Source organism: Triturus cristatus, chromosome 4_1 (assembly GCF_964204655.1).
Source record: "Triturus cristatus chromosome 4_1, aTriCri1.1, whole genome shotgun sequence".
NCBI classification, from domain to species: domain Eukaryota; kingdom Metazoa; phylum Chordata; class Amphibia; order Caudata; family Salamandridae; genus Triturus; species Triturus cristatus.
Genome location: NC_140585.1, coordinates 742,676,119 through 742,702,272, shown reverse-complemented (window position 1 = coordinate 742,702,272; position 26,154 = coordinate 742,676,119). Strand labels below are relative to the sequence as shown.

General features: G+C 43.3%; 1 protein-coding gene across 1 annotated transcript in view; it reads right to left on the bottom strand.

Annotated features, from left to right (window-relative positions):
• The window catches only part of LOC146855449 (stabilin-2-like), a 1,111,419-nt gene that overhangs the window by 878,697 nt on the left and 206,568 nt on the right, over positions 1–26,154 (bottom strand). The window contains exons 10-11 of the mRNA XM_085653245.1: positions 16,467–16,597; positions 5,169–5,251 (exon numbers count right to left, since the gene is read on the bottom strand). Of these exons, the coding sequence (XP_085509371.1) occupies positions 5,169–5,251; positions 16,467–16,597 (214 nt within the window). The remainder of the gene's footprint in view (positions 1–5,168; positions 5,252–16,466; positions 16,598–26,154) is intronic.

Here is a 26,154-nt window from a genome sequence, read left to right as displayed (position 1 = left end):
CGCCACTGCTCCGCGTTGCAGAGAGGTGGTGCAGGCCGTGCCCCTTTTTACACCTCTCTGCAATGGCACTTACTGGACGTACCTAGTGGGCGATTTTGCCCCTAGGGACCCTCAGGATTCAAGGGGACTTAATCTCCCAACTTAAAAAATGGCCACAGGGCGTATCTACACAGTGGGGAAGGGAGGGGACGGGGACTGAGGTGACGTGTGCAAACACGCCCTACGGCACGTTTTAAGTTGGGGAAATAATTCCCCTTTAATCCTGAGGGCCCGTGGGGGCTAACTAGTCCACCAGGTGCTTCCAGTAAGCGCCACTAAGCTGCGTTGCAGTGAGGTGGTCCAGGCCGTGCCACTTTTTACACCTCTCTGCAATGCAGCTCTGTGGCGCTTACTGGAGGTACCTAGTGGGCTAGTTGGACCCTAGGGACCCTCAGGATTCAAATGAACCTAATCTCCCAACTAAAAACGGCCACAGGGCGTGTTTACACAGTGGTGAAGGGAGCGGACGGGGCCTGAGTTAACATGTGCAAACAAGCCCTGTGGTGCGTTTTAAGTTGGGGAAATAATTCCCCTTCAATCCTGAGGGACCCTGGGGGCCAACCAGCCCACCAGGTGCTTCCAGTAAGCGCCGCTGCGCTGCGTTGCAGAGAGGTGGTCTAGGCCGTGCCCCTTTTTACATCTCTCTGCAACGCAGCTCTGTGGCGCTTACTGGAGGTACCTAGTGGTCTAGTTGGACCCTAGGGACCCTCAGGATTCAAGGGGACTTAATCTCCCAACTTCTAACGGCCACAGGGCGTGTTTACACAGTGGGGAAGGGAGGGGACGGGGCCTGAGGTGACGTGTGCAAACACGCCCTGTGGTGCGTTTTAAGAAGTAGTTTTAATCCCCTGTTCTATTATGTACTAGGGGCTTACAGAGGAGGTCATGATAATCACAGGGGGACCCCAACGCATAGTGTTCCCTAGTGTATGTAGATGTTTTCACTGTATTCGGAGTGTCTTTTAACATAGCACTGGCTCTAGGACTGGTTAGTCAGACTCAGTTACCACCAGTATCCGTCTGAAAAAGTTGAGGGTACAGGATGATTTTGCAACAAGGCTTATTTCTGCTCTTCTGTTTGTTCTTTTAGCACGTTATCCTTCTTCCTGCACTTTTCTTCATCTTTGAGGACTTCTGTTGCTTCTTTCTGCATTTCTTTTTTTTCTTTCTGTGCGTTTTTTCTTCTTTCTTCACATGTCCTATCTCTGTAGGCATAGTTAGAAATTAGCATTTAAAAAACCTTTGAAATTCACTGAAAAAAACATAGGTTTCAGGCACGTTATAGTTAGGAATTAGCACTTAAAAAACCTTAGAAATTCACTGAAAAAACCATAAGTTTCAGGGGCGTTATAGTTAGCTGGACTTTTCACTCGTACAAAACCATTGAAACTCCCCCGTTATAGTTAGTTCAGCTAACTATAACTCGCGCGCCCGCAATGCACTGCTGATGACGTCCCATATTACATCACTCATGACATGGTCAGTGACATCACTCATGACATCACTGATGACATCTCAAATGACATCACTGATGTCATCATCCTTGTGATAGAGTGGCAGACCTCCTCTCCCCCTAATATAACCTTTGATACACACATTCAAAAATAGAAACTAAAATTTTCAAAACAATGGACATACCAATACCAGTTACAACAACTCAATAATTCTAAGATCCAAATACACATCCACTCATTCACCAACCGTCCCATACAGTCACTCATACATGTACTCACTCATCATATGTACTCATACACCTATACATCCTGTTACACAACGCCACTCATCCATAGAGTTACTCACACACATAGTCGCTCATGCTAATAAAGAATCAAACATCCATTTACTTGCATATACAGTTCTACACACACCACTACACTTACGTCTACAGAAACTTACACATACTAAGTCTTTTACACAATCACTTATAGAAACACATACTTATTCATACAGGAACTCTTTCCATCTCTCACTCTCACATATACTCACTTATGTACACCAATAGTCACATATACTAGTTTAAAACATATGTAGTTACTCATAAAGCCACTATTGAGACAGTCATTCACTCACTAACACACCCATGCACACACTCATCCACCCATACAGTCCTGCACACATGCTGTCTTCAACACATACAAACAGTGAGTCACTCATTCATGCACCTATGCACTACGTAATACTCCCACCGAACCATACAGACACTCAGACACTCATACTGATACTCAAAAAACCAACTAATAACCTATATAGACACTCATGTAGCTACTCACCAACCCATGCAGCCACTTATACACAAAGTGAGAGACTGATACAGATATTTACATATTTAAACATTACTCACTAAGCCATGTATTCACTAAGATACACTTAATCAGTCAGTTAAACAATCAATTTTTCAAAAACAAATCATCCATTTAGACACTTATATACCCATTTATTCTTCCATCGACCTTGAGATATACATATATAAAACATATGTAATTTTCAGAAAAACACACATTCACTAGATGATGTCATCAGCGATGTCATGAGTGATGTCATGAGTGATGTCACTGACCATGTCATGAGTGATGTAATATGTGATGTCATCAGCAGTGCATTGCGGGCGCGCAAGTTATAGTTAGCTGAACTAACTATAACGGGGGAATTTCAATGGTTTTGTACGAGTGAAAAGTCCAGCTAACTATAACGCCCTTGAAACCTATGGTTTTTTCAGTGAATTTCTAAGGTTTTTTAAGTGCTAATTCCTAACTATAACGTGCCTGAAACCTTTGTTTTTTTCAGTGAATATATATATATATATCTCGTGGTGCCGCTACCCCTTCCTAGTGAAGAAAGAGTGAGATCATATATATATATATATATATATATATATGTTGAAACCAATGTGCCCTTGCGCATCGGAGCGCACTCGACTTCTCCCAACCTTGCGGTTTTCTTTATCAGCCCGCCTCTTTGCACCTCATTATTGGGCTCATGCCAACGCGTTTCAGGGCCGCAGCCCCTTCTTCATGGGCTCAAACAGAATCCTTGAAACACTCGCTGCACTGTATCCGGTTGCTTTTGTTTCCGGCATTTTCACATCAATTATTAAGCCCCTAGTGGGCATTTGCATAGTGCAACTTCTTTTGAACAGTATGATGGGACACGAAGTCTCGCAGCGGTATCAGTTCAACTTATAGTAACTTCAAGTATTCTCTTTGTCATTTAAATTATTTATTATTACCTTCGTATGCTGTGGTGCAAAGAAGCAGACTTAATCTGCTTGGGTGAAGTACTGATCCACAACGGAGAGGTTCAGCCCGGCAGCCTCGCGGCTGGTCTATTTTCTTTTCTTTTCCAGCAGCGATGGTGCAGCTCCCCACGGCTGGACCGCCATGTTGAATTGTTGAAACCAATGTGCCTTTGCGCATAGGAGCGCACTCGACTTCTCCCAACCTTGCGGTTTTCTTTAGCAGCCCGCCTCTTTGCACCTCATTATTGTGCTCATGCCAACGCGTTTCAGGGCCGCAGCCCCTTCTTCATGGGCTCAAACAGAATCCTTGAAACACTCGCTGCACTGTATCCGGTTGCTTTTGTTTCCGGCATTTTCACATCAATTATTAAGCCCCTAGTGGGCATTTGCATAGTGCAACTTCTTTTGAACAGTATGATGGGACACGAAGTCTCGCAGCGATATCAGTTCAACTTATAGTAAGTTCAAGTATTCTCTTTGTCATTTAAATATATATTTATATATATATTTATCCACATCCAGTTGCTCGTGTTAGGACCACGGACCGGTGGAGGGTGGTGCATATACCGGGAGAGCACCCGGTTGTCAAATTCCCAAAAATCTGTATCGCAAAGCGAAGTAAATGCACTCTCAGGAAACAACGACAAGTATATCAGGAAGTTTATTTTGCTTCCGCGCTACGTGTTTCGGCAGTTACGCCTTGCTCATACACACATATATATATATTATACATATAAATGCATTGCAGGTAAATGCATAAAATGAGTTCCGGATACAATTACAAACCTAAAGGCCCATATTACATTTTGCTTTTATGTATTACATTACTTTTATTGATTTTAGTACTCCTTAGAACCATTTAGAAAATATGAGTGTGATCCATTTAGTATTCAATGTTTGCCTCAGACTGCAGATGTATCTGTCATTGAAGTGAGAAATGTGTTTTTGCTGGGGATATTGTGCTGATATTTAAGAAGCATATCATATACAACAATATGTGTTATTAGTAAATAAAATTGTAAATGCTAAGAGCATTGTAAAGAAATAACAAAAACATTTTTATTTTCACACACTGTGGAGGATTAATTTGTAGGTGTGTGCATCAAGGCTAGACCTTTAATAATACATTTGTTGGTTCTGCTGATTAATGTTGGAAGAGCAGCACTGTCATTGTGAAACCTTTTTTTCATCACTTAAAGAAAAACAAAATGCTTAGTTTGACTTTTCTGTTTGTTGAAGGAACCTAAATACTCTGCAAATGAATTTAGGTTCCTTCAACAAACTGAAAAGTCAAACTCAGCATTTTGATAAACATTCAATAAGAAGGCTTACCAAATAAATGCATATATAGATTTATGTTTGCCATTCATTATTATAAAGAAATGGTTTGGGGAAGTCTTAAAATTTTACCCGTAATAGGTATGTGTAAAAATGAGGTGTGCCTTGCATACTGTAATTGGTTACATGAGTTAGTTATTCCAGTAAATTATATATCTGGAGTCCGAGTGATAATCCTTTGGTTTCTACTTGTTAGACATATACAGTCTTAGAACCTGACTTAGAGTTCGCCTGACAGGTTACTCCGTCACAATCATGATGGACATCCCGTCAACTGTATCAAAAGTGCATTATATCCAGTGGCACCTGTATTACAATGGGTGGGATATCCATCATATTTGTGACAGAGTAACCTGTCCCCCAAACTCTAAGGCTCTTAGTCCTGATTCCCTTGAAGACTTTGTATTGCCTTTTATTATATATGAACTTCCGAGCCCAGCACAGTGACATCCAACAATTTGTATTTGCCAGACATTTTAGAGGATCAAGGGCTATGATAAAAAGAATGAAGTAGTTAAATATGTGTGCCCTCTGAACAGCTCCAATCATAACTTACCGCAGTTGCCTTGAAACCTTTGTTCGCTGGAGCCAATACGGTGAAGGGCCCAAGTGCACTCAGAGGCCAGGCATATGCCCCTTCTATGAGTAAAAAACAGAAGTTAGTAAAGATACATGATGTGGTTCAATGGGGTATGGGCAATGTGAAAGCCGGTCTTTAATATAACGATGTCATGTTTTCAAGCTGTTTTGGATATATTTATGGTAAAAAATATGAACTTGATAATGTATAGAATCAATTAAAGATCATAGTGTATGCATATTCGAAAACATGGCCACCACAATATCAACAGCAGAATGTTATTGGGACAAAATATTGTGACAAAAATATTGGGGACCAATATATTGTGAGGGCAAATTTATGTGGGTAAGCATAGATTTTCTATACATAACTTCACATTTATGTACCTTGCCAATATATACATTGTCAAGGTACGTATAGTGTCAAGGTACGTAGGTGTGAAGTTAAGAATAGTAAACCAATACTTTCCAATATGCACTTACCGTCTCGATATTTTGGACCGCAATATTTTTGCCATGATATTTTGTTCCCAAGACATTTTTGTCCTTCACATTCTGTCATACAACCCTTAATAGTGCAAACAATTATCCTTCCAAAAAAAAGAGTGCATTACAGAGTTGGTTAACCCATTATTACTCTTGGGGAAAACACATGGCTATAACTGAGGTATTTTCTTTTTTACTTTTGCATGTAAAGTCATTGGTTTCCGTGACAGGGTGCTTCTTCTGCCATTGATCTTGGACCCCCCTCGCCCACTAGCTTCAATGTGAGACAGAAAGCGGCTCCCTTTATCATTCTGCGGTAACGTCTCACAGGAACAAATAGGTGCAGCACAAAATGCCACGTCAACTGTGCTTGATTGAGAAACACCCAAAAAAGAAGAAAAGTATAATTCTGGGGAAGACCCTAGCTAGGACTCAAATCCCTACTCAGATATATCATGAACATATGTTGAAAAGAGGTACAATTCTACTATAAATTGTCCTTATTCTGGTACACTACATTTTAGCTGATTAAACTGGATTTGGGAAATATATGGGAAAGCCACCGTACATGAATTCAAGGGCCATTATAGCCTTCAACAATTCAGCAACCTTAAAAATAGAAAGATAGGTACAATATCACCTCCATCATGAAACTTGGCACCTGCAGGTTGGAAGCAAAAACATTCTTGGGACTTGAATTGTATAGGAATCAAATTCCATGCCCACTTTAAAGCCTGTATGTAGGATTGTGGTTTGTGCTGTGCCTCGGGGGTAGGCAAATAACCACACAAAGACAAGCAAGCGGCTCTGTTATGCGTTATTGTTTGTATTCCGTCTCCCATAAGTTGTTTCTCTACTTCTTGGGTGGGGACGCAGCTCCACCCATACAGACCCAGCTCTGTTCTACTCTGGCATACTCTTGTTCCCTTTACTTCCTGCCTTTCCCCATTTTCCCACAGCAGGTAGTGCTGATCACTGCCAAGCTGGCATCCCCAGGGTCCCAATGTCCTCATAACATGACAGGCTGCCTGAAGCTGAGAGCTGTTCATGCTCAGTAGCCCCATTTTTATAGGGCAAGACTTTCTCCTAGGGTGTATCTGATAGCTGGTCTTAGAATCAACCATCAATGTCCTCTTCATTCACTTGCTTTAGAAGTCCCTGAGGATTACTTGACTTAAGCCAGGTTTAAGGTAGCTAGCGATGGGAACAGCCAGAGAAGCAAACCTCCAATGTGGTAGTCTAGTTATAGCAGTCCAAACCCCTGGAAGAACTTGGGGTTGCAGCAGAAAGAGTGCAAAAAAATGCACGTTTTAAGCTTCCCTTTCATTCACACTGTTTAGTTTATCACATTATTCTTTCTCTGTCCCTAATGCAATGTTTAGCTTTTAGAGTCGTGGCTTTTTATTCGGAGCTATTTTAGTGTCGGCTTGTGTTGACTTCCATTTTTGTACTGTGGTGCGCATGCCTGCAATTGATTGTTGATGATGGGATTGAACAATGAGATAGAAAGACAACATGGACAAAGCATTAGCATTATAAAACTCGAAAAAATAAAAACATGCTGGATGGGCTCTTTTGTAAAGTCCCCTGAACCGATCTTCAGGCGGGCAAAGAGTAAGGGAGTCCAAGGCAGTTGTCGTGAAATTGGCAAAAGCGAATAAGCTAAAATTGTCCTTTCAGGCAGTAATACTTTAGAACAACACTAGGTTTGCTGAACCGAGGCAGGGACCACGTAGAGATAGCTGAAATGAAACAAGTGATAAAGTGCGCTCCACCCACATCATACAATCACCTTCTGGAATAAGGATGATACATGGTGGGGAGGGGCAACTCAAAGGAGTTTGTGATGGACACACCAAGTTACAATGATGGCTTAGAGTACGGATCTGATGTACTTTATTGTGAGAACTCTCTTAATACGTGTTCTAAGTAGCTATCTTTCATATCCCAAGGCAGATTGGACTTTTTGTGTATCTTCAAATGTGCAACAGGTTGAAGACCCTTAAAGTGCGTGGGGCTGGGGAGAGTCACTCTGCGATACATGTATGGCCACCTCCAGTTGTCAAACTTGGGTAAATACATTAAATGTTAATGGAACTCTTGTGAGGATACGGCTGACTCTGCACAACTTACTCTGTCACTCTGGTGTTGCAGCGGCATTAAATTGAGCTGACCTAAGGATGCATTGCTTGGTGTTCACTGAAGAGCACCAGCCCTCTTACTATAAAAAGTATAGGTAGGGGAGAGTCATACCTAAGGCAAACAATATTGCTCCTGGTTCAGCTATGTAGAGGAGGGTTGTAAGCAGGAGTAGTAACTATATCTTCAACTGAGTCCAGTAAAAGGGGACTGCTTCCCAGACAGGTTGCATCTTCACCAGAGGTTAACGAGCTGGCATTTGAAACTGCCCACAAGCTGATTCCACAGTGCTTTTAGCACCATCCTTGCTAGGTTAGTCAGCTAGGTCATTTTAAGAAAGATGTAGACAGACTATCTAAGCTAGGTTCAAATCTGTGATAAATTGTCTACATAGCAAACATGTATTTATACATTTTAGTATCGTCACTTTGCAGAGGACAAGTGCAGATAGATATTCTTTTGCTCCATTAAACCGCAACGATGGATAAAAAATAAAGCCAGCTTAATGGAATGTAATTCATGGCATGGAAATTACTTCATTTTATTACCAGACTCGGAATAGCTTTTGGATTGAAATAATAGCTCAGCAGAATGAAGATTTCCATGTCAGAATTTTTTTGTAGGAGGATTAACAAGTAGGTAATTGATATTTTTTCAATGCTGATTTTTTAGGATTCTTATATGGAGGCTATGCCACTCTAATGAAAACTGACATTGGTCAACACTCACTTCACAAGCATAAAGTAGTAAACCTCATTTTGACAAATGGTCAGGCTGATGAAAAGCCAAATTATAATGTTAAAACCTTGGCAAATGTAATCCCATGTAGCTGGTGTCAAATTCCGAATAGCGAGAGATGGGGAAAAAGCAAGGAATTGCAAGAATATCTGCTTAAAGAAATAGGCCAAAAAGAGAATTGTGTGGAAATAATCGAAAGTGGTAGTCTGTCTTCTGTCTCTAATGCAGCCCGAGCAAGAAGCAAACACGGGGTGAGAAGAAATATGGAGCAATGCAGCAGAGTACTGAATATTTTAGAGGGAATGGACAGAATAGGTTGCGATGGTGGATAATAGGGAATGGAGTGTGAGGAACTGTGAAAATACAATAAAGAGAAAAATATATTGTTTTGAAATAAAATAATAAAACATGGTAGAAGGCATCGGAGAGAGGGCGAAAAGAAGACGTAGGCAGAGGGGGAAGTATTGGAATTGGGGAAGGAGGAAAGCCCGCTCTCCCTCATTTCGAGAGAGAAGATAGCAAAAGAGAAGCCGAAGGCCGACTTAGGGGTATGTAGCTACTGAGACTGGAGAAAGAAGGGGCTGAAAGATGATTTACAGAAGCCTGAGCATGCACAGAAGAGCAGAGAGAAATAGGGAATTCCATGGCAATGGAGGGCGTGAGACACAATGGAAATGCATGGGGTTCTCACTAGCAAAAATAATGAAAAGGCTTTTGCACCCAATAAAGGCATTTTTAAGGAAGGATTTGGTGTATTCAACCGGATGCTGCAAAACATGATTTTAGGCGGTTTCCCCTCGTCAAGTTGATATTAATTAGCTCCCATTCAAGGACTTAGCTTGGTCAATATGATTGGGGGGCAGGTGCGAGCTTCAGATTTCCCAACAATCATGATGGGACATCTTGTTAAACACATTATATGAGAAGCAGACAATGAGAGGGGCTTAAGGGGCTGCGGAAAAAGAGAGGAGTGTGGATTGTTCAGGGTACTTAAAACAAAGTATTTTTCAAGCTAATTAAAACATTTTAAAGGCTTCAAAACATAGAGAATGTATCTGTCATTGTGGGCATGTTAAAAGACTGCACATTACCAGACTGGAAGCACTTGTACACAACTATTTACTACAGAATACATTTTTAGGGGTTGTAACACCCCAAATATCCCCCCTGGAGCTCCGTCCCTGCACTCTTTATTTCCGTTAATAGCATGAGTTGGGGGCCAGTATACCCTATGCTTGATGGACTACAAAAGAAGTGTGTGATATGCTTAATGACTAAGGGTTCAATCAGCCTATTCTTCATCCCTGCTTTCCAGTATCTCACTATGAGTATGGTTATTCTACTCTACTCTAACATTACATTTCTCTTTTGTCGTGTTTGAGCCAACATCTGGGTGCTGTTGCTAAAGAGTTATTGAGCAAGTGCGTACTATGCATTTCTGATACCAACACCCTTCCCCTATCCGTCGAGTGAGAAGTGGCATGGAGGGAGCGAGAGATCCTGAGCGGAAATCTTTCATGGGATAGCTCATCAAGGTAACTTTCTAGTCACCCTAGGAATTTAGTAGTGTTTAAATGTTGAGTGATATTTGACTGGAAAGCCAATGACAAAGGAGGAACCATAGCCAAGGAACAGAGTGAGAACTATGGGCATTCACGTGTACAAGGTCCCAAATAAAATGTACATACAACTGAAAGACTAGATTACTGTTTTCCTTTACAGTTTCTTCATCAGCTAGCGAATTATGCCAACAAGGGGCAGTAATGTGTGTGACGTCACTTCCACAGAAATACGTTTTCAGCCATTTTGATTGCCCTTGTCTGTGATTGTGTAGACCAGCCACGGCCCGGGCAGGTAAGAGTGGTGAGGCGGTGGGGTCAGGTTGGGGAGGGGGGGGGGTTCGAGAGAAGACCACGAGGGAACAAGTAATAAATAATTAATTTTCCCTCGTCTGTCAAAATCTCCCTTCACCCGTCCCCACTGCCCCACCGCTCTCACCTGCACGGGCCTCGGCTGGTGTAGACTTAATTACATCTCATTGTCTTCTGTCAACGTCATTTGCAAATAGATGTTTATGACTGCTTGTTTTATTTGTCCAGCAGGCTTTGTTTGTTACTTCTTACCATACAACCAAACTTCAACCTTTTTAATTCATGTGAGTGAAGCAAGAAGGCTCTGATTCCGTGGGGTAGTTCCACAGCTAGAACACCTCTCCTGTGATGGTGCTTAGAGTGGAACTCACTCTGTGGAGCTTTCTGAGACAGTGAAGAAGAGAGGGTATATGACTAAAGGCATTTATGGCAAATACAATGAGAGCACAAGACTCAGGATGAGGGATGCTCAATGGTGCATTTACTGTGCCTTATAAGTTGATAATGAAGTGGCGATTTTCTAAAATAGGTGTCTCATGCCTGTGTTATTCCTTGTGAATACTTGACTACAGGAGACAAATGGCACATTTGTGTAATTACTTTGATCCTTGGCTAAGTGAGCCCAGTTGTGAACCTGATGCTCCACAGTGCTCAGGCTATCGTTCTTTTTTTTTTACAGTAGTACAGTACAAAACATAGAAAAGGCATGTTTTTTGGTTAGAACTTTATATGCAATCTTGTCCTACATGTGTTTCTTGCCTGTTAAGTTTTGGAGCAAAACATCGTATTTCAAGGCACATTTTGACAAAGTAGAGTTGAGATCTTTAACGTGGCTTGTGAAGAATAAGGGCCATCCATGTGAATGTTTTGTACAACTGTATTGATAGGAGGGAGATGGCAAAGCTTTAGTTTTGGGAGAGACCATTGAAGATCCTACAGTGATATCTAGATGATGGGAGCTAAGACCAGTTTTGGCATTGACCTGTAGCACAAGGTAAGGATTGAAAGTTGGGAATCTTTCAGAATGGGTTAGAAGCTGTGTCGCTGTGCAACACCTAGTTTTATGTGCAGTAGAAGTGGTGAATTGTCAACCTCCATTAAAATTTGAGTCGCTCACCATCAATTCTTTTGGGTTTTTACCCTTCCTTTTGTCTATTTTTATTCTTTAAAAAGAAAAACCATATAAGGTGATAAAACCACTTCCACCAACAACAAGAACATTATATTTACACATATGTGCTAGTCCTGGCACATAAGATTAGTATACTATGAACTATAGATGTTTAACAACTACAAATTTTCAAATATCATTTAGCACTCAAGACAAAAAAAATATATATTTTGGTAACAGTGAATGGAGGGCCATAACCACCCTAGCTCCCATAACCACCCTAGCTCACATATTGTGAAAGAGACAGACAATGTGAACTATATGACATCAAGGCTACACAACATATGGTAACCTCACCTAGCAACAAAGTCACATATGGAGCACAGATATCTTTTGGTCATGATGCTGGCAACTTGAGAGATGTATATGTCACCTCGCTATTATTGTATGTTGCTGAATACTGCAACTAGTTCTCTTCACTGGGAGGTGGACCCTGGCATGTGATTGCAGCTCTTCTTTTAGCTCGAAGCTGCCATCAATTCTGAGATATGGAAGTGCAGATAACCTTGGTTGTGGAAGGACCTCTTAACACATTTTCTGCATGTGATGTGCCTGACAGTCAGTAGTCTGGGGGACAGTGACCTCTGGTGCTTGGTTAACTTCTAGGGATAGAGATCTTCTATGGGAATTGGGAACATTGGATAGTTAACAGCCAATAGCTGTAAAATGCCTTGTGTGCTAGTCACAGGCTTTTAAATGATGCCTCTCATTCACAGTAGTAAGTACAATGCCTTCAGGGCTGCACAATGTGGTCTTGCCGATTCATCTGGAACTAGAGATAATGAGTGATACTTTATTTTTGTAGCCTGGTGAAATTCTTTTATCAAACCTTTGTGTAGAGAAAACTGCAATAGTTCAACCTACAGATTACAGTGAGCGCTAATGCAATTTCCTAGGGAGCCTCAAGAAAATCAATTCTCCAAGTTCTTATAAAAGGTCAAAAGAACAGAGAGTGGTAATCTTTATGCAGGGAGTGAATAAAAGCTCACCATTAAAGAGCACGCCTTAGGTGAGTAGTCAATGCCAAGACAATGAGGCTCCTATTATGCTTCTCTTAACTTTAAACTACTCATCCAGTGGTAAAGAGAGCACATTAAACCATTATTATAAGAATGCTACAACTCCCATGAGCTTTTTAATAAACACCAACAACATCCTCTAGCCAACAAAGCGTGTCTCATAATCCATAATATTTCAGAGTAGAACCTCCTTGTCTTCTTTTCTCACCCAATGAGATGGATGTTTTTTTAAATTCCATTGATAGTCCACATTTTTGTGACTTTTAGAGATAATTGGTGCCTTTATTTTGCCTTAGGCATAGTGATTATTTGTTGTGTGCATTTAGCAAGTTTATTGTGTAACTTTATTACTGCTCAAGAAAATCAAATAGATTAACTTTGGAGCAGGTGAGCTCATTTGGTCCCAGACCCTGTTCTTATGGTGCTGCTGACAGGGGGCACAAACTGAAATATACAAAAAGTGATGGATAGAATGCTTAAATTAATCTCAGCCACTGGTAATTACTCAGGCCACATCCCAGTCCATCGTTCTTTTTTATTACTGTGTCACTTGAACCAAGCTGTACCCGGCTGATGAGCCCATAATTAGGGTACACCGGTCCTGGGTTGCTTGTTTGAAAGGGATACTTAAGTGGGTTTCACAATAGGTGCTCCAGGTACACTAGAATAATTTAATCTACAGGCCAAAGGTACCACTTTACTAGGGATTTATAAGTAAATACAATGTGCCAAACAGGTGTAGGTCGTAAGGTTGACACGTCTAACAAGTATGGCGAGCTGGGGAGTAGGAAAGGCCTCTGGAAGATTGCTGTGTCTCTGTAGCTCAAACTGGAGATCAGAAAACTGACCCTTAGATGAACTTCTTGGTGCCTAGGTTCAAGGTAAGGATAGGGAGAGGAGGTAGCCTTACGGCTAGAGTGGTCGACCTTGAAGCTGGGGAACTGGTTTCGAGTCTAGGCAATGACACTCAACGTCCTGTGATTCTGGACAAATCACTTAATCTCTCCGTGCCCAACAAAAATGAATGTGTCCATCTGTAACGAAACTGGTGCTCATCTGAAGCGCTCTGATACCCGATATTGTTGGGTCTAGTTTGCGCTATATAAAACAAAAAATAAGACAAGCAGGCCCAGTCTTACTTTTGGATTCATACAGCAGGGCAGTCCTTCTTCTGATCTTCAGCGTTTTAATTTCATGTTCTCAGGATGCCCCTTTTACACCCAGTGCCATCCTGTGAATGGGGACATGCCTCTGTCCAACTTTGAAGCTGGTTCTGGTTAGTTTTGTCCTGAGTTTGGCTCATGCTGGCTAATGAAACAAATGTAATGCAGGCCCAGGTGTGAGCAGCTCCTGCTCGTGACAGGGTAGGATTCTTCTAAAGTCGGCAAGGGCTAGCTACAGCCCCAGGCTACACTTTGAGGTATAATGGAGGCAGGGTCACAGCCCACCCCAGCCATCCAGTCAGGAATATCCACTCCTCTCTACACCCAAGTCCTTTGTCCACTGTCTGGTTCCAATATATATTTCTCAGTGGGGGAGCCATCAAAAGTCAGGAGACCCTGGACACTGGCAGAAATGCAATTTGGCTTAGGCACAAAAATGCCAACTTTTCTAAAACTAACAACACAAACGTGGGAACGCCCATTGACCCATTTGAGACCGGGGTAAATATGTTTAACAAAATAACAATATCTCAACTGGTAATCATTAAGTTAGACAAGTACATTAGGAAAACAATTACATGTGAAAGAGGGGATAATAAGGGAGACCACGATAATTAGTGAAAACAACTGGTATATTTAGAATGAAAGTAGTTATATCAGCACTACATTACATTATATGCATAGGTAACCCAATTGCAGGTGTGTACATATGGGCCTGTGAAAAAGGTGAATGGTGCAAGTGACACCTGACAAAAGTGGAAAAACAGCATGAATAGGCACAAAAAACTAATTGGTTGTTGGTCACAAAAACAGTCAGCAGGTAAATTATCAAGAAACAATTTGGCTGTTTAAGTACACCACAAAAACGCCCACAAATGCGCTGGATGGTTGACGGCATTTTGACAATTTCAGGTCATCATATAATGTACTGTAGTGTTGATATAACTACTTTCATTCTAAATATACCAGTTGTTTTCACTAATTATCATGGTCTCCCTTATAAAGTGATGATTCCTATGATTCGCAGGAGTGAGAGAAGGAGGAGTGCAACATTCCATTGGCCTGGTGCTTTAATAACGTGATGTTGGCATTGGTTGATGACCTGGTGCACTAGGCAGTTTTGGAGTCCTTGGAACCCAATAAAGAGATGCAAGAAAAGCCGTCCATGCATGATAAATGCCCAAAGAGTCCTGCTGGGGGGTAACCCAGGAAAGATTTAAAGAGTTAACAATTCATTAATAAGGATGGACGAGAGGGACTCAAACCCCATAATGCAAAACAAACCAAAGGGTCCTTTGGCGAAGAGCTGTGGAAGCAGCTGAAGAGGATGTGAGAAGCCATAATAATGAGAAAGGAAAGAGAGACGCAAGCAGGCCCTTCAGCAGAACGGGATCCCTTTGATGAGCTATGAGAACTCTTTATAGGTCGCGACCTAAAACATGTAATGAGTTTCTGACAGTAGGTGGGAAAGGACAACAAAATGTTACTGGCGCAGATAGGTCTTCTCCAATTTTGACTGATGGTACAGATGAGGACAAAGATGGGTCATCTTTATGGGTGGATATGGCCACGGAGCCCAGGTGGGATGTGTCCTTAAAACCAAAATGTAGTAAACTCCCCAGGAGCTGGCAAACCCACAGAATACTGGTGCCATGTCATGCGAGGATAAGGACTTTACACAAGATCTAATCATACATCACAGATCATCTGATACGGTGCCATCAACTAAAGTGGGCAGTTATCTAGCAAGATGTCTGAGAAGTCAATTGGATAGAGAGATAAGGAAAAAGCTGAGGTAGGAGTGCTCTCGTCTAGACATTGAATGCAAAGTGGCGCTCACTCCTGAGGTATATGCCATACTGGTAAAGCTTATGCCAAAGATCACAGAGGGCCCTATGAAGGGTATTCACCAAGCCTAGTGAGGATGACAGGATAGATTGTTACACACTAGTTCTCTAGTACTGTAGAGATGCATTTTGAAATAACATGGATGAACATGTTTAGAGTGGATACAGTCATATGAAGATATTGCATGATCGCCTTTTTTCTGAGCTCCCTGAAAATGATAAGTGGAAATAATTGTGGTTAATTTAGGTAAGGTAAATTTCAGAATATGGAGGAATAACATGGAGGAAGAAGAGGATGAAGAAATGGTAGCGGATATGAGGAGTGTGGTTTCACATCGAAGAAAAGAGGAAGAGGTGGTCTTTCTAAGGAACATCTTAATTGTCCCCCTACTACGGTAGGGAGAATCCCATAGAGTCTGGTCATGAGAATGGGACAGACACAGAACACAATAGGACTCTAATTATGGTTTCTAGTTTCTGACTGCTGAAGCGCTCTTGTTTGCTCTACATCGAACACGCTGTATCTTTGCGGCAGTTTCTACTTGGTCATGTAACCCAGATCTCTCTTTGAGGGTATATGAAGGCCTCAAAAGCAATGTCAGTGAAATAACACAAAACATTTTTAGTATATATTCATTTTAAAACTTGAAGGTTGCATAAATATTTTCTTGCCATGCAGCACAAATGCTAAAAGGTGAAAGAAGAGCATATGCAATTAAGTTAATGTGTTGCGTATCAAAGCAAAGGTGATAACAACGAAGGAAAATGTAGAGAATTTTCATAAACATGTTCTCTAAAACACTGGTGTCTCCCAGCCAGGCAGACTTGCAGGGTTACATACCAAACAATGATATTGCTGAAGTCAGCTTTCCTTGCCACGCTCCAACTTCTATGTTCATATCTTTCAGGCGCTCCAGGATGCTTCCGAAGCACAGGACACCATCCCCTACATAGCCCTTTTTGCAGATACACCTGTGAGGACATTAAGATAGACTTACATCACACTTAGATCACACCGTTTTTAGCTTTAAAGAAGCCACAGGCACCATGGAGATCAGCGTTTTTCTCTACATCCTTAATCTGTGAAAGTATCTAGTGAGTATAGATTCAAATCAAAGAAACACAAAGTGTATCCTTCATGAATGAAGATTCGGGTTCTATTTTTTTATTTGTGTCAAAATATTAAAATTGATACAAGTGCTGAAAATAAATCATAACATCGCAGTAGATAAAACATCAATCTTAAAAGCAAACATTAAAACATCAATTTGTAAAAGGAGTAATTTAACTTTAAAAAAAACTGTAGTAGAACACTAAATAGGGCCAGCGCTATGGTGTCTAACCCTGGGCGGTGAACTCCGCTCACGGAGTTTGCGGAGCTTTCCACACTCCGCGTTACCAGGTGCTCGCGGAGCTCCCCAAAACTCTGCTTCGCGCAGCGGAGTTTTTTTCCTCGCTCGCTTTTGTCAACGTCAAGTTGGCGAGCGAGGAAATCCACCTTCCAGTGAGATTTTTCCTCGTTCGTGATAGTCAACATTAAGTTGGCGATCAAGAGTATGGAAAATCACCCTCCCAGTGAGATTTCTCAACGTTGGCGGTCAGATTTCTCATTGCAAGTGGTCGTGTCTGCTCGCGACTGCTCGCATTGAGAAACCGTCTGTTTGCATTGAGAAAGCTGCCGCTCGAGTAAAAATCTACTTGAGTGGTAGAAAAGGAAGGAGCGCCTGCTAGCGCTATGCATGGTGCCTTTTGTGATGATTGGACATTGCGGACAAACATCTGGCACTGAAAATCATCGCAAACAGCATTTATCTAACGCACTCCGCCGTTTTTTTTCACTTCGCAGAGTTCCGCATGTCTGAACTCTTCGAGCTCCGCCCAGGTCTAAGATGTCCTTCGCTCTTGGGTTGTGATAAAAAATCTTATTAACAAATTTGCTAAAGTGTGCCCAAAGCATGGGAAAAGAGGTGGTCATACAAAGTTCAAGTGCGTCCTTACAGTTAAAGACACCATTTGGCCCAATTAACGGCTTTGGTAAAGTGTGACATGCGTACAAAAACACCCAGGCACCAACATCGTAGATGCAGCATTGATTATTTTTGTAATCGCAGTATCTGTAGGCCATACTCCCCATTCTCCCTGCCCAGTCTGAGCAATATTCTTGGATCAGGAGGACCATGAGTCGAGCTCTCGGGAAGCAATATCTGGTTTCTTTAGTTAAAGCAGACTTCAAGTATGGTTGCGGCTGTACCTCCTCGTATGATTTTAAAACAGGGGCGGCATAAGCAATGGAGTGAAGAGACACCAGATCAGATTTCCTTCAGCTTAGTGCAGCCTGCTTCCTCAAGGCAGTTTTTATGCCAGAATAGGGGGCGTTTAAGGCCATCAGCGCTTCCAGATTTATGTCTAGATAGGAGGCTACCAGGCCTATATGAGATATGTATACCACAGCTGGGACAGTACAGATCACTAGGAGCGCCTTCTTTAGAGAGTCCAGCTTGGCTTGTAGCGTGGTGTGAAAGTAGTTAAGGAATGCAGCTTTACTCTCGCTGTCTTGGGCGTGCAGACTGAATTGTAGGTGAAGTAGTGAGTGACAAGTGTATTTTGGAAGTTGTAGTTGATTGCTGTTGGTGGCCCAGTGAGAGCGTTTGATGAGGTTGAGCACTTTTATTGCATACGATTGCTGGGTCACCAGGGCAATCATGCCCGACTGGGATGTGTTGTTAGGTTCAGCCTGTCAAAAAATTGTAAACAATTTAGGTGACAAGGGGTTTCAGTAGTTGCCTTGGGGGCAGAATTGATGGCTGGAATTATGCCTGCTAGAAGCACCTATTTCTTCATGCTTTTCTTTAGCCTTTTCTTCTGTAGCTTAGACAGAGAGATGATAGGTGGGTTAGTTGGCTCTAGAATGCAGGCAGTAGAGGTAATAGCCTTCTCTGAATTGCTCTTGCTGTTATATTTAGCCACATTTTGCAGGGAGCCCCACTCCTCAGGAGTGGAAGCACTAGGTGAGCTGTTGGTGAGGAATCTAAATTTTAAAATGTTTTTTTCGGATTATCTAGCAAGATGGAGAGTAATTTTGGTAGGGTGAAGAGCTTGTCCACTATGGGCACACAGGAGCATGTTGTAGACCCATCTGCTTCATGATATGAGCTAAGCTTGGCATCTAAACTAGTGCTTGATGGAAAGTAATGTTTCCTTAGTCTTTACTTGAGTCTCAGATGGAGGGACCAATTGAAGCTGTTGGGTGTGTTGGATGTGAGGGGGCGTCTCCTGTCACTTCTTCCTGCAATGTGAGTTTGAGTTTGGGTCTGAATTTGTTGCCTCCTGGCAGTTGTGTTTACAACAGCCAGCTTTTTGGTGCCACATATTTACGCCTCATATCGATGTTACTAGGAGAACGCCTGCATAACAACTGTATGTCATAAACCTATGTAGCAATTGTAGTAAAAGTCTGTCTGCCAGGCCTCTCTCGTGTAAACTATCCACAGTGATGCAAGTACTTCTTGCAAAGAAAGTATGTCCACCTTGATTGCATGTAATGAAAAGACATAGTAGCTGTTGTTTAGTAGCTGAAAAGTATTTTTGATAATTTACGGTTTGTTATGCCATTTTTATATAATAACTGTAAGAAAAAGTGTCGAAAGAGTCTATAGGAGCACTGCCATGCATATTTGATGTGGTAGAGTCTGTGGAGCTTTGTGTATTTTAGGTCCTGGCTAATGGTTTGCTGCATGGATAAGTTAGATGTTGCACATTAAGCTACGTTAAATCACTAGTTTGAGTAGGTGGTGACGTCCGACCACTTTAACCGAATAGTTGCCACATTCCCCCTTTGCCATAAAGAGGGGGGAACGAACACAGAGCAGAGCAGCACAGTCGCATATTCACTGTCAGTCAGCCAGGCGAGTACGAGATCCTCAAGGTGAAGACACCGCTGAGGGAGCTACAGAAGCATGAAGTTGTTTGCACACTACACAGCTGTAGTGTGCAGTGAAAGAGCCGTTGTGTGGTGATACTGCCTGCGGGGGGTGGCAGAGACTCAGATGTTGGACAGGCGGTACATGGTAAAGAATGAGGCACTAGAGAGGATCCAGAAGCCCCCCTTGTGAAAGCACACTCTGCTACTGCTCATGCTGGTGACACCCTGGCCCGCGTGCAAATGGCACTGGTCACTAGGCTGCCCGCTTCCGCCCCCAGGGCCTGGGCCTGCTGTTCCTAATGAAGCTATCTCCTCCTGAGGCACAGCCGGGAGTGTTGTCTAAGTAACTGCTGATTGTTTTAAACCTGTATTTTTGCTAATTTTAATACTCACTCACCCCTTACCTGTCACACGACTGCTGTGTGCAGGCACTTGTTCTCACGCTGAAACGAGCGTTGGGAAGGGCGAAAATCGCCGCTGTTGACAAACGCCATTCTCCTCACACGGAGTAGGACACGCCCACTACGAGGCCACGCCCCCTCTGCACTCCCTATCTATAAAGATGTGCATGTTTAGGAAGCGCAGCGGACGAGCGCAGCGGGCGCGACGATTGCGCGCCGAAGGCGCGCATAAGGCAAGCTCGTCTGCGCTAGTCCACGCCGAGTCCGGGCCCAGGGCCTCCCCCCCTACACTGCAAGCGTCAGAGCACAGATATTATAGTGCCGAATTTCTCTACAGCCTTAGGCCCGTTGCCAATATCTGTCCTCGGCATATCTATCACGCCGACGCCCTGCCACTTGTATCTCCTACATGCCATATCCCCCTTAACATTAAACCTAGCCGGAAACTTACCCATGACTACCGCATGTTCCTTCTGAACTGCCGCTCCCTGCCGAAACACAGCGCCAAAATGGCACTGTTAATAGAAGAACACAATCCAGATATTCTGTTTTTGACGGAAACTTGGCTGACTTCTGAGTCCGACCCTGCGGTTGTAGACGCTCTCCCGCCAGGCTTCCAACTCAGTCGGCTAGACCGACCCAAAGGGAGAGGAGGAGGTCTGGCAATTATCTACAAAGAACAATATCACTGTAGAGTTATGCCGGAAAACATCCCGGACTGTGAGAGTCTTGCTTTTAATATCGAACTCTCATCCAACAGTTGCTTCTCAGGCACCCTTGACTACCGCCCCCCAGGCCCCTCAAAGCAGTTCCACGCTAATCTACCATTAAATATGGCCGAACTAATGAACACCACGTCCAACCTCACTCTGCTTGGAGATCTCAATTTGCATTTTGACTCTTCACTGGACCACATAGCCGCCACCTTAGCAGATGACCTAGCATCCCTGCAACTTACTCAGCGTGTCACCACCCCCACCCACGTAAAGGGTCACCTGCTGGACCCCATCTTCAGCAACTGCTCTGATCTCCAAGCCGGCCCATCTATCCCTTTGCCATGGACTGTTCACTTCCTGGTTCCATTTAGCTGGACCACGGTCAAACCTCCATTGACCATACCCACTATCAAGGTCATGCGAGCTTGGTCCCGCCTTGCAGTGGATAACTGGGCTACCGAACTTGCTAGTACCCTACCCTGTGATCACGAGGATCCTGGCCTAGCCAACCAGGCCTATGTCAACTGGATCACGCAAACCCTAGATACCACACTCCCTATAAGGAAGACCACACTGAAACGTTCACAAAAAACGGCCCCTTGGTATACGAACTCTCTTAGGGACAAGAAACGTCTATGTAGAAGACTGGAAAGACGTTGGCGCTTGGACTATGCGGCGGACAATAAATCCCACTACCGCAAATCCCTCAGTGAATACAAAATGCAAGTAAAAATAGCCCAAGCCACATATTTCTCCAATAGTATAGTGATGGCCAAATCGAAACCAAAGGAGATTTTTCACATTATAAAACAACTAACGAAGCCTCCCCCCGCCATGCAGGTCGATAAGTCCACCACCCACTGCAACAACGTTGCTGAATTCTTTTACCAAAAAGTAAATACCATCTACTCAGCCTTTCCCCCCCCCTATCAAAAACAGTACCTTTCCAACCTATCCCGATAAAGCCATAGCATCTTACCGCCCCCCCACTTCCCCAATCCACTTTGACTCACTTCCCGCTACTGGACCTCACAACTCTTGAATCCTTAGCAAAGAGAGTCAAATCCGGGTCCCCGGATGACCCAGCCCCCCCTGATATAATTTTGGCCGCCTCCCAGGTGACCCTACCTATAATTAGGGAGGTACTAAATGCTTCAATCATCTCTGGCATGGTCCCGGCCGTCTGGAAGCAGGCCATGGTCAGAGCTCTACTAAAAAAAAACACTTTAGACCCTTCTGACCTGGCCAATTATCGTCCCATCTCCCTATTACCCTGGGTGAGTAAAATCTTAGAGACTCATGTAAACCATCACCTAGTAAATTTTTTGGAGAGTTTTCACCTGCTAGACCCCACACAGACGGGCTTCAGACCAAAACATGGGACTGAGACCGCTCTCCTCATGGCCACCGAGGAAGCAAGAACAATCCTGGATCAAGGAGGATCAGTGGCAGTGATCCTCCTTGACCTAAGTGCAGCGTTCGATACGGTCAGCCATGACACTCTGCTGTACCGTATGTCCTGTGCTGGGATTAAGGACAAAGCCTGGTCATGGTTTAAGTCCTTTCTAGAGGACAGATCCTTTAGAGTCTTCGAGGGTGAGTCCATGTCTTCTAGTAGACCTCTGAAGTGTGGAGTCCCCCAGGGTTCCTCTCTGAGCCCCGCACTTTTCAATCTATATATGGGGCCACTGGCTGAGGTCGTCCGCCCTTTCGGGATTAAGATCATCTCGTATGCGGACGACACGCAGCTGGTGGTCTCACTGACGCAGGATGATAACCTTCCTGCGTCAGGCGGGCTCAGAGAGTGCCTTGAAGAGGTGAAGACTTGGATGTCCTCCTCATCCCTCAAGTTGAACGGGGTCAAGTCGGAGCTGATGCTCCTAGGTCCCCCGGATCTTCGTCTCCCTGATGCCCTATGGCCCCCGTGTCTGGGTCCTCCACCATCTCCCAAAGAAAACATCAAGAGCCTCGGAGTTTGGCTGGACAGATCCCTATCATTCAATACACAGGCCACGAAGCTGTCAGCTACCTGTTTTGGCATCATGAGGATGTTAAAGAAAATCTTCCCCTTCTCCCCATGGAAGCCAAACAGGTGGCTATACAAGGGCTTATACAATCACGTCTTGATTTTAATAATGTGCTCTATCTCGGCGCCCCAGACTATGTTTTGCGCAGGCTGCAGACAGTGCAGAATTGCGCAGCACGTTTATTGCTGGAGATTCCTCGTAGACACTCTGTAAGGGCCGGACTGGCTAGCCTTCACTGGCTACCAGTTCGCCAAAGAGTTCTTTTTAAGGCAATGTGCATTGCCCATCAAGCCTTCTGGGACACTGGTCCAATTATTACTCGTAACCTAGTCACTCACTACACGCCCAATAGAAGTCTCCGCTCCAGCCAGACCTTTCTAGCTGTGACCCCTAGAATAAAACGATCCAGGTGTGGCGGCAGGACCTTTGCCCACAATGCCTCCAGGACATGGAATGCCCTTCCACTTCACCTCAGAGCTGATTCTAACCTTACCTCATTCCGTAAACAGCTTAAAACCTTCCTTTTTAATTCACCCCTCTAACCTCGTTCCCCCCCCTGTGTTTTCCGGCTGGTTCTGGCTATCATCAGCGCTTGGACGCCTCAGGGCAGCAATTTGCGCTCTACAAATATAAATACAATACAATACAATACAATACTGCGAGCCGTGCAGTCTTTTCTCTTGTGGCTGCCTTGTGGGCCAGTCTAGTTACCCCCCGTGGCCTCTTTATGCCACTTGGATTTCTGCTACTGGACCACTGGGGCCATACCACGACAAGTTACACTGCACCGTACCTCGACTGCCACCACTTTCCCCCCTGCTGAAGTCTGCATTTGGACACCAGCAGGAAGGTGAGACTCAGCACAGCTAATGGGATGCTATGCAGGGGCAGTGGCGCAAAGAAAGTCGCAGTAGCGTGAGGGCGGGCAGCAGCATGGGTAGCTCAGGCAGCGGCATGGGCTCAGGTGGATCGCTTCGGGTAGATCAACTCATTAGATCACCACAGCCCCTATCTAGCCGTAATTGCTCTGACTCTGCACCTGTGCTTCTCTGCTCCACTGCTGCTGCTGTTGGCTCCTCCCCCTACGTCCACACAACTGCCCCTGCAGGGTGGAAATGGAACTACAAAGTGTGGGTTGAGCATGTCTGTATACAAGGAGAATCTGATATGAATGAAGAAATCTATGCATTAAACATAGTGATCCACCCACAAGTATGTATGTATGTCAGGTCCTCCCAAAATAGGTATGTGTCCCCACAGTGGTGGGAAGTACACACTAGTTGTTTAAATACCCCTCACACACCAAAAGGGCCCTTGGTGTCATGCTTCATCATAGGGGTCTTCCCGCCCCTCTACGGGACGGGGTGTGCTGCGACCTACGTTTGCGTGGGAGCACTGTTGTTGTGAGACAACTATGTGTTGTGTAGGGGTGTGAGAGGAAGGGTCAGGGGTGAATGGGAAAGTGAGATAAAAAATACCTGGCTCGGTGGTCTAAAAAGATTTTTATTATACCTTTGAGCTGGTATTAATAAAAGATGGGGGAGGAGGTGCGTATGCATCAATGAACTGAGCCTCCTATGTCTGCCGACATGTTTCGAAGCTCCCCAAGCTTCTTCTTCAGGACCTTAAGGATCCCTTCCTATACTCACAGTGATGTGTTATATCGTCATAAATGTATGGTGTAGGAAAAAATTGTTATTATGCAGGAGAAATGGCTGCATGAAATCATAATGCCTCAATAGGTCTTTGTAGTCGTTATACCACCGAGCCAGGTATTTTTTATCTCACTCTCCCATTCACCCCTGACCCTTCCTCTCACACCCCTACACAACACATAGTTGTCTCACAACAACAGTGCTCCCACGCAAACGTAGGTCGCAGCACGCCCTGTCCCGTAGAGGGGCGGGAAGACCCCTATGATGAAGCATGACACCAAGGGCCCTTTTGGTGTGTGAGGGGTATTTAAACAACTAGTGTGTACTTCCCACCACTGTGGGGACACATACCTATTTTAGGAGGACCTGACATACATACATACTTGTGGGTGGATCACTATGTTTATAAGCTTATCCTTGGGAGGATGTATCCACCTCCACTACTCATGTTGAGTAGTACCTCTCTACTCCCCTTTTTGTTCCTTTCTTTAAATCTATGCATTACCTTACAGATTTCTAGCTCAGAAAAATAGTTTTTCTGCCTTATAAAGCAATTGTAGTGAGTCTGTCTGCCAGGTCTCTCTCATTTAAAATATTCACAGTGACACAAGTACTTCTAGTAAAGAAAATACGTTCAACTTGCTTGAATGAAATAAAAAGACCCAGCTGTTGTTGCTGTTCTTTAGTGGCTGAAAAGTATTCCTGATCATTTGTGATTTATTAGGCCATTTTTATATAATTATTATATAATTATATAATATTGAATCAATAAGTACACATGTATTTGTTTATTAATTTGCTTTGGGTATTTGCAAGGTGCAAACAGGCCCAGCTCTAGAATTCTGGGATTACAACTGCATATGCCTTTTTAAGTTTCTTTCAATATACATTTTCTTGATTCACAAAAATGCAATATAAATCAATACATAACAGATAACAAGTTCTGAGGTTATGGTGACAATAACAATCAACTCTGCCTCATGGTTGATTTTCATGTCACAAGAACTCCACATGGGCAATATAGAATCCGGGTTGAGTAAATGTTAAAGTTTGCCTTGATAGTTTTTCAGCAGCCCTGCCCTATTTTCTATAGCTGGTTCAAGGGGACATCCAGTTGCGGGGTTATTGAGTCCCCTACTGTCACTAAGGGCCGAGTTACAGTGAAGGAAGGTAATAGCCACTGTCCAACAAGCCCCACACTGGCGAAGTTTCCATCCTTTCATTTCCAGCGTCAGGTAAGGGGTTCTGTTTGGACTTATCAGGATCAGTATGACATGGCTAGCTCATTGGATGCTTAGTGGCAATGCTACTGCTGCCACACCAACCCCCTTTTGATGTCTTTTAAATGTATTTCTTTTTAAACTTTGCAATCTTCACAATTCGCAAAGGGGGAGATTTTTAAAATATATGTAGCAAGCTAGTAAACAAACATGGAAGCATTACATATACTTACTTTTCACTGCTGTACTGTGAGCTACAGAGCTCTACATAGTCACTGTCATTCACTTCATAAAAGGTTTTCTACTACTTGTACTATCAACATATTGTAAAGTATATGGTCATTATTGGGTGTAAGTGGTATACTAAGTTTCCCAGGTTATTCTCTCTATTATAATGTACTGTCTGGGTGTATGTAGTCTCTTGTATGTTTTTTCTTTCTAAAGCATTTCGCATGCTTTACACTTCTAACATTTTAAATACTTTCTTTTTCATCCCTGTTTCCTGTTTCTCTACTTTTTCAATGTAACTTGATGTTGATGTTGTAGCGTCATCCCCAGCTTAGGTACATGTAAATGATCACACCACAC